This window comes from Rhamphochromis sp. 'chilingali' (genome assembly GCF_963969265.1).
Source record: "Rhamphochromis sp. 'chilingali' genome assembly, chromosome: 2".
NCBI classification, from domain to species: Eukaryota; Metazoa; Chordata; class Actinopteri; order Cichliformes; family Cichlidae; genus Rhamphochromis; species Rhamphochromis sp. 'chilingali'.
Window position 1 is genome coordinate 8,591,111 of NC_137930.1, and position 9,339 is coordinate 8,600,449.

At 41.1% G+C, this 9,339-nt stretch overlaps 1 protein-coding gene across 2 annotated transcripts; it reads left to right on the forward strand.

The window, feature by feature from the left end:
* Positions 1-462: 462 nt before the first annotated feature.
* LOC308391984 (UDP-N-acetylhexosamine pyrophosphorylase-like protein 1) lies at positions 463-8,698 on the forward strand. 2 transcript variants are annotated; one of them, XM_080874826.1, is made up of 9 exons: positions 463-997; positions 2,978-3,182; positions 3,955-4,130; positions 4,203-4,375; positions 4,780-4,907; positions 7,516-7,656; positions 7,766-7,948; positions 8,138-8,204; positions 8,358-8,698. In XM_080874826.1, exons 1-9 carry the CDS (start codon positions 718-720, stop codon positions 8,442-8,444), a joined length of 1,440 nt encoding a protein of 479 aa, XP_080730952.1. In that variant the 5' UTR covers positions 463-717; the 3' UTR covers positions 8,445-8,698. The 2 variants fall into 2 exon arrangements, with proteins under 2 accessions (XP_080730952.1, XP_080730951.1); XM_080874825.1 differs by having other exon boundaries at positions 464-997; positions 4,714-4,907; positions 8,358-8,697.
* Positions 8,699-9,339: the final 641 nt, after the last annotated feature.

Genomic DNA, 9,339 nt, shown 5'->3' on the forward strand with positions numbered 1-9,339 from the left:
GAAAACCATTTCAGGTGACTCCATCATGAAGCTCAGTGAGAGAAGACCGAGGGTTTGCAGCGCTGGCAACAAAACAAAGGGCGGCTACTTTGAGGAATTTAAATATAAAACGTATTTATTTATCAGTTGTTTCTTTTATGCATAATTCCATATATCTTGCTTCATATATTTGATGTCTTTAGTTTGTATCTACAATGTAGAAAGTAGTAAAAAATAAATAAATTAAGAAAAACCGTTAAATGAGAAAGTGTGTCCAAACCTTTGGATGTTATGTTTAACTATCTATGAACTGAACCAAATTAGTTCCTCCCTTTACCGTAATGCCCAGTTACACTACAAAACAACTTTAGTCTGATCGGGTTTTTCTGTTGTTTTTTTTAGTGGATGCGGCTTTAACCACAGTGTGCAGTCAGGTGATCAGACGCTGACTTAACAGCTTTGTCGTAAATTTGCTGTCGTGGCCTTTGGTCTCGTGGCGTGGTCTGACTGACAGGAAGCAGTAAACACGTTTTGACTTCTGTAAACATGGAAGTGCATAAAGACGCTTTTGACTTGCCTTCTACAGTGTATCCTGTATGACAGGATTCCTGAGAGCTGCAGTCACGAGTTTTTCCTGACATTCAGCCACGTCCTCCGGAGCAGCGTGTTTCTGCTGCCTGATCGGAGGAGAAAGTTGGACATGTATTGATCTAAAATTGCTTCGGACTAAAACGCAAAATGCCTTGTTTTGAGCAAGTAAAGCAGGGTTTGGAGAGCGCAGGGCAGGCGCACGTCCTGCAGTTTTGGCCGGAGCTGTGTGAGGAGGAGCGGGATGTTTTCCTCGAGGAGCTGGCTCAGCTGGACCTGAAAGGGCTGAAGGATCACTGTGAAGGGGCCGCGAAGGCTGCAGCCTCCCCGCCTGACAGTTTGGATCAGCACATAGAGCCGATCCCCCCTGAGTTCATCGGTAGCGTGAAGAAAAGTGGGAGAGACTCTCTAGAAGAGTGGGAAAGACGAGGTAAAATACACATTTGGTGCACGAGTAACGCGTTCAGACACGGAGGGGGGCAAACGTGCAGATAGTCGTTACATAAGTACAGATACTGAGTGGTAAATACTCTAGTAATCATCATCATATATGAACGTGTGCAAATATGTACACAGAACAGTTCAAAATGGCGAACACTTTAAAGTTAATTGTAGTGTTTTCATATTAAATTGGTTGAAAAATAATTGTTTTAAATTACTTTGGAAACACTTTAGCCACCAGCTACCTGGCGTTAGGAGTGATAACCAGCCTTAGCAGAGGAGAGGGGGCATGGTAAAGTTATATCATTTTCTTATGATGGAAAGGTTAATGGATTATACTTTTTTTGCATTTTGTGATTGGACCACCAACTATAGATGGAAACCTGAGCATGCGCACAGAAGGCTTATCCGATTATCTGGACTAGATTAGGAGTTAAAATTGGATTTCACAAGGTGTGAGAATGCTAAAATCAGCTGTGGTGAAAAGAATGACAAGTTGTAACAATTTCTCTTGTGAGTTCCAGGAGATTTTCCGAGTAGGCTATAGGCAATGATCAGTTTAGACTTGCTGCTGCTGCTCCGAGGTTAACTGTCTTTCCACAACTCAGTTAATCCAAATATAAGCACATATTACATGAGAGGACATGGCGGATTTCCAACTCGTCTACATTATAATCCTGAAATTCAGTGAGTTAATCTGATGAGCAACATCATCTTAAATTCAAATTGATGTCTGCATCTATAATAAAGCTAATGAGCCATCAAATGAAGATATAGGAAAGAGTTTTAGTAGCTAGGCTAAGAAGAGAGGTGACAATCGGAGAACAGAACAAATGTGATGTTTGCTTTGAGGGTGCTGATGGAGAAGTGCACAGAAGGTTGGAAGGAGCTTCGCTGTGTCTTTGTGGATCAAGAGAAAGCATAGGACAGGGTGCCAAGAGAGGAACTGTGATACTGCATGAGGAAGTCGAGAGTGGCAGACACGTGAGAGTGGTGCAGGGCATCCAATGAAGACAGTGAGACAGTGGTGAGCTGTGCATGAGCAGTGACAGATCAGTTCAAATGAAACTACAGACTTTGGTTGCACAAGAGAGGTAAAGAAAAAAGTGCAGGCAGTGTGGAGACGAGTGTCAGGGGCGATTTGTGACAGAAAGAGAGCAGCAAGAGTGAAAGGGAGGTTTTACAGAATAGGGAGCTACTGTGAGTTTTTGTTTTTTTTCAGGCTTAGATTTAAATCATTTTGTTGACTATATTTTGATGAGATGGTGAAATGGTAAGGGCTAACAATAGCAACCTTGGTTAGGAAGCACAAACTCCTTCAGTGGCGCTAACACATCACAGGACATATTATTTGTTAATTCCTTAATCTTCCAGTATTTGAGCACAAACACAGTTAAGTCCTTTTCACTGTGGCCAAGTAGATGGCAGTCTGCTACAGCTGCCTGTAGATGCAGACAGATGCACACATAACTTTAGGCCTTAAAAGAGAGGTTGCGTATTTAGAGAGATTTTTAAATCCTCTCTTAAATGGACTCTATAGAGAAATGTTTAATATACATATAATGTAAAAACATATAATACATATAATTTACATATAAATTTATTCTGATTTTTGCTTTAAAAAAAAAATCCAAATCAAGTCAGAGCCATTTGCCCTGGCAGTACTTTAAAAGCTATGACATGAAATGATCTGACACTGGGCTGTCATTGCTTCACTGCTGTCCTCTGTGATTGTCATGAGTAAGCACTGCTGGGTTATGACAGCAAGTAAAACTGAGTAATTTCTAAGCTCCACAAAATTTATCTCTGAAGAACGCTTCTATAAAATTATGAATAGAGTAATAAGTTCGTTATAGTTATATAATTATAAATTAAAATACGTTATTATAGAAAGTATCAGTTATAGAAGTAAACAATTCCCTTGTGTGTGCTGCTCATTTTAGCTTTTTCTTTTTCTTCCCAATAACAGGGCTGCTGGAAATCTCGGAGAACTGTGTTGGAGTCCTGCTCTTGGCTGGTGGTCAGGGGACCCGTCTTGGTGTTCAGTACCCTAAAGGAATGTACAATGTTGGGCTGCCGAGTGGCAAAACTTTGTATCAGATCCAGGCAGAACGCATTCGCAAAATCCAAGAGCTTGCAGACAGCAAACATGGCTCTAAATGCACTGTTCCATGGTAGGTTCCTCTTGCTCTGATAATCTGATAAAGTGTAAGAGTATATACTCAAAGTCAAAGTAAAAATCCTGATGCATTTTCTCTTTCTATAAGTTTTTGTAATGTTAACTTTTTCAATAAAGTCAACATTAACCTCCTAGGACCTGGCGTCCACATATGTGGACATCACATTTTGGGTTATTTAGACCAAAATACTAAATCTTGCTCTACAAGGGCCTGATATCCACTTACTGCTACTGTTCTATCGAAAGTTTAAACGAATATCCTCATATGTGGCTGAAATTTTCTTAGAAACAAAAATCAGGTAAAAAAAAAAAAAATCAGGTAATTCTTTAAGTTAACATTGGTTTGAAAACGTGGCTGTGGTTCATGTGGTTGAGAATGTCATCTACTAATCAAAAGGTCTGCTTGCCAAAGTGTCCTTGGCCAAGACACTGATTCTCAGGTTGTCCCTGCATCTATCGGAGTGTGAGAATGTTTGTGAATGTTAGAAAGCATTTAGGCATTAATAAAAGCACCATATCAGAGTGTGCGTGATTGTAGTAGAAAGTATTTTCAGTGCTCAACTAAGTAGAATGGCTCTATACCACTCTGCATCACTTCCTTTTAGCTTTTACATGGATAATAGTTTTAATTTTTCAAAACATTTTTCTAAATAGATTTTGCTAATGCTGCATTCAGTTTAACCCCCGAAACAGGAGTTCCACAATAGTCCTCCACTGCTGCAGACTGTGTGTAACGGTGTATAATCTCTACCCTCTGTGCTCTTCAGGTACATAATGACCAGTGAATTCACTCTGGCTCCAACTGAGACTTTTTTTAAGGAGAACAACTATTTTGGACTGGAACCAACAAACATCGTTATGTTTGAGCAAAGAATGATTCCAGCTGTGACATTTGATGGAAAAGTCATCTTGAAGGATAAAGGGAAGATAGCCATGGCACCAGGTGGGTGCATATGAAGTTACACAGAAGAGTCAGAAACAAATATGAGTGGAGTTATCTAAACTTTGGTTTCAGATGGTAATGGAGGTCTGTACCAGGCACTGGTGGACAATAAGGTGCTGGAGGACATGAAGAAAAGGGGAGTAAAGTACCTGCATGTGTACTGCGTGGACAACATTCTGGTCAAGATGGCCGATCCTGTGTTTATTGGCTTCTGTGTGAGCAAGGGCGCTGACTGTGGGGCCAAGGTGGAGTAATACAGCATCACACAGTATACATGAAAGAATACATTAAGATGTCTTTTACATTGTAATTGAATATAATCAATTGAAGGATTATATTTTGTGGAAAGTGAATTTCATTTTTGTTTCTTATGAATATTTTCTTTGGACTCTCACGTTAAACAAAGTTACTTGAATAGCAGTCCAATCCTTCAGCTACAATAAATCGTGCAGAACTGTGTCCAGTACGAGTATCTGTGTAGTCATTAGAGCAGACTGCATATAGCCAAGTGATTGGCTGTACATGAGTATGCTAATGGTTTCTCCTAATTCTTCCTTGTTCGTCCACCTCTGTCTTGCTTTAGGTGGTGGAGAAGGCGTACCCTACAGAGCCAGTCGGCGTGGTTTGCAGAGTACGAGGGGTATCCCAGGTGGTCGAGTACAGTGAGGTCCAGCCACAGACGGCTGAACTGCGAGGACCTGGAGGAGAGTTGGTTTACAGTGCTGGAAACATCTGCAATCACTTCTTTACCAGGAGCTTCCTGCAGGATGTGGCAGAGTAAGGGGCAGCACAACGTTATAAACAATTGAATGGCAGCTTTTAGTAGTACACAAATGACCAAAAAAAATTAAGAAAGAACAAATTTGAGCTCTTTTTATTCTGCAAGTTAGATCTGGCTGTTTCAGTGTATGCTAGATGTTTGTTAAAGAGTCCACAAATAGACCAAAACAATATACAGTGGGGCAAAAAAGTATTTAGTCAGCCACCGATTGTGCAAGTTCCCCCACCTAAAATGATGACAGAGGTCAGTAATTTGCACCAGAGGTACACTTCAACTGTGAGAGACAGAATGTGAAAAAAAAAATCCATGAATCCACATGGTAGGATTTGTAAAGAATTTATTCGTAAATCAGGGTGGAAAATAAGTATTTGGTCAATAACAAAAATACAACTCAATACTTTGTAACATAACCTTTGTTGGCAATAACAGAGGTCAAACGTTTACTATAGGTCTTTACCAGGTTTGCACACACAGTAGCTGGTATTTTGGCCCATTCCTCCATGCAGATCTTCTCGAGAGCAGTGATGTTTTGGGGCTGTCGCCGAGCAACACGGACTTTCAACTCCCGCCACAGATTTTCTATGGGGTTGAGGTCTGGAGACTGGCTAGGCCACTCCAGGACTTTCAAATGCTTCTTACGGAGCCACTCCTTTGTTGCCCGGGCGGTGTGTTTTGGATCATTGTCATGTTGGAAGACCCAGCCTCGTTTCATCTTCAAAGTTCTCACTGATGGAAGGAGGTTTTGGCTCAAAATCTCACGCTACATGGCCCCATTCATTCTGTCCTTAACACGGATCAGTCGTCCTGTCCCCTTGGCAGAAAAACAGCCCCATAGCATGATGTTTCCACCCCCATGCTTCACAGTAGGTATGGTGTTCTTGGGATGCAACTCAGTATTCTTCTTCCTCCAAACACGACGAGTTGAGTTTATACCAAAAAGTTCTACTTTGGTTTCATCTGACCACATGACATTCTCCCAATCCTCTGCTGTATCATCCATGTGCTCTCTGGCAAACTTCAGACGGGCCTGGACATGCACTGGCTTCAGCAGCGGAACACGTCTGGCACTGCGGGATTTGATTCCCTGCCGTTGTAGTGTGTTACTGATGGTGACCTTTGTTACTTTGGTCCCAGCTCTCTGCAGGTCATTCACCAGGTCCCCCCGTGTGGTTCTGGGATCTTTGCTCACCGTTCTCATGATCATTTTGACCCCACGGGATGAGATCTTGCGTGGAGCCCCAGATCGAGGGAGATTATCAGTGGTCTTGTATGTCTTCCATTTTCTGATGATTGCTCCCACAGTTGATTTTTTCACACCAAGCTGCTTGCCTATTGTAGATTCACTCTTCCCAGTCTGGTGCAGGTCTACAATACTTTTCCTGGTGTCCTTCGCAAGCTCTTTGGTCTTGGCCATGGCGGAGTTTGGAGTCTGACTGTTTGAGGCTGTGGACAGGTGTCTTTTAAACAGATGATGAGTTCAAACAGGTGCCATTCATACAGGTAACGAGTGGGGGACAGAAAAGCTTCTTACAGAAGACGTTACAGGTCTGTGAGAGCCAGAGATTTTCCTTGTTTGAGGTGACCAAATACTTATTTTCCACCCTGATTTACGAATAAATTCTTTACAAATCCTACCATGTGGATTCATGGATTTTTCTTTCACATTCTGTCTCTCACAGTTGAAGTGTACCTCTGGTGCAAATTACTGACCTCTGTCATCATTTTAAGTGGGGGAACTTGCACAATCGGTGGCTGACTAAATACTTTTTTGCCCCACTGTATTAGTGCATAAATGTGTACTGTTCCAGCCTGTTGGGGTATCTTAGCTTCAATTAGTTTTTAGTGAGCACACATAAACCTCTAGAAGGTAGTAGTTGCTATAGTTCAGTGATTCTCACTTCATAATCATTGTTGGGGAGTTCAGAGGGCCCGGTGGCGCCAGTGTCTGTCAGTGCGCCACAGGGTGGCTGTGGCTACAATGTAGCTTGCCATCACCAGTGTATGAATGTGTGTGTGAATGGGTGCATGACTGGATGTGTAAAGCGCTTTGGGGTCCTTAGGGACTAGTAAAGCGCTATATAAATACAGGCCATTTACCATTTCTTTCTAGGGATCTGCAGCAACGCTGAGGTGTGTGGTGCAGTTCTATGCAAAAGTCTTAAAACACTACTTGAGTTTCTTTATATTTTGCTTCAAAGGAGCTCGCCTTTGTTGTAATATTTTAAATTGGTCATGAGCAGTAGTTCTCCACGCTTTCTAAGTTTTTCAGTGGACGTTGGCTGCTTTGTCACTAACTTTCAGTCCAGTCCTTGAACCTGATCTCTCTTTTTTGTTTTTTTTTTCTTTGTTTGTTAAGACCAGCGTTAGCACTGGTCAATGATTCATTCGAGCATAAAAGGCTATTTAACTGAAGGGATGAGTCAGTGCTTTGTTTACTGATAACTGACAACTTGGCACAGAAGAAGTCTTAACATGTTTTTCACTGCCAAATTAACCAGATTTTAATTATACAGCTATTGAACTTCATTGCTCCTTGAGTATAAAACCTTCCATTTTTATGGTATTCCATTTTGTTTGGTGCTGCTAACATATTTCATCTTTTAGGAAATATAAAGACCAGCTGAAGCAACATGTTGCCTTAAAGAAAGTGCCCTTTGTTGACGCACAAGGCGTTCAAGTCAAACCATCCAAATCCAATGGCATAAAGATGGAGAAGTTTGTTTTTGACGTCTTCGAATTCTCAAGGTATTAATTGCTCTACATTATCTTTCAGTTTGTATGTGTTTACACATGTTGTTTTTACTGTATAGGTGATTTGCAATTAATTAGAAATTTACTCCCTTGTATTTGGAAGGAACTTCGTTGCGTTTGAGGTTGTCAGGGAGGATGAGTTTTCCCCCCTGAAAAATGCAGATGGCTCAGCCACAGACAACCCGACCACAGCCAGGAACTCTCTGCTGGCTCAACACTGCCGTTGGGTCACATCTGCTGGAGCCACACTGTTGGATAAATATGGGAATCCCCTTCCTCTTCCCAGGTCAGAGATGCTCCTATGTACTCCACACCCTGAGGAGCTGATTTGTTGTTACTACTATTGGAATTATAATATATACTTTGTGGCATGTAGCTCTTTTTAAAATGTATGTTAGTGTTGTTTTCAGGCTGATAGAAAAAAAAATTGAAACCTATTATTTAAATCTCAAGTTGTGCATTATTCATCCTGCAGCGTGTCAGCTGATGACAGTCCTCCGGCTCAATGTGAGATTTCACCGCTTGTCTCGTACTTTGGAGAGGTGAGAACAGTGTGTTAAATTGTGGAACCCTGCAGAGCACTTAGAGACAGCGATTCTTTCTTGTATTATAGATACACTGTGGACAAAAAGTACTCACTAAATAATTTTTTAGTTTTGCTCATGACTTAACTCCTGCCTCATCTCCTCTGTCAGGGTCTGGAGCAGCTGCTGAAAGGGAGGACAATTCATACTCCCTTTGTTCTGGATGAAAAGCAGGCCAAAAAGTTGCAAGCTCAATAGCTTTTTTTTTTTGTCATTTAGAGAGTTTTTTGACATTCCAAAACAGTGGATTGCAGCTTAGAGGTGTGTGCCAGGACTGCGGCAAAGACTGCTCAGTATGTTTTTTATTTTTGTTTTGTTTTTTAATTTTGAATTGTATGTAATTATGATCATATCCAAATGTCACTTTGATAACCTACAATGTGATGTTGTTTCCTGGGGGGAGAATTTCTAAAAGAAAAAAGAAATTGATCCACAAAAAATAAAAGAATATCAAAAATAAACCACTTTCATCTATTTTGTCTTTTGATAATCCAGAATACATGTGTGTGAATGATGGGGAGACGTGTGGATGAGTGAATGCCTGTTGGGTTACTTACTACCTTGGCTTAACCCCACCACCCCCACCCCCCCCATAGAGACCCATGAGGGAGGGTGTTTTACTGACTGATACAGTCACTTAGATAATAAAGTATTTTAACTTGAATGTATAAGAAACACAACATATTAATGAAACAGTCTACTTACTGAGCACATCTGGCTGTTAGGTCACGAAGTCACCCCTTCTTCTGCAAATGCAGAGAGAGAGGCAAAAACAGACTTTAATAGATACCACTACTTACAGATTAAAATTAATAATACATAACCCTCCCACAGTTACATTAAGATGACTCCCCCCCCCCCCCCCCCCCCCCAACTTTTCACATATATATGTGAACATATGTAGATGAGGTATCATCACCTCATAACTGTAGCTACTTGGGAGCCATCTTGGTAAGGTCTTTTATGATTAGAAACATTTATGGAAGCAAAATAGCCCTAATTGTCACGTCTGACCAGTGTATGTTTCCTGCCCTGACTTCTAACCTGTATGTTTAAGAAATGATGTAAAAATCACAGTTTAATAAGTGTCATG

What these genes read in the sequence shown, in the direction of transcription:
- LOC308391984 (XM_080874825.1), top strand. Translation starts at nt 718, where the DNA reads ATGCCTTGTTTTGAGCAAGTAAAGCAGGGTTTGGAGAGCGCAGGGCAG. An exon ending in AGAAGAGTGGGAAAGACGAG is followed by an intron (nt 998 to 2,977) that starts GTAAAATACACA and finishes TCCCAATAACAG; the next exon opens with GGCTGCTGGAAATCTCGGAG. An exon ending in TTCCTGCAGGATGTGGCAGA is followed by an intron (nt 4,908 to 7,515) that starts GTAAGGGGCAGC and finishes TTCATCTTTTAG; the next exon opens with GAAATATAAAGACCAGCTGA.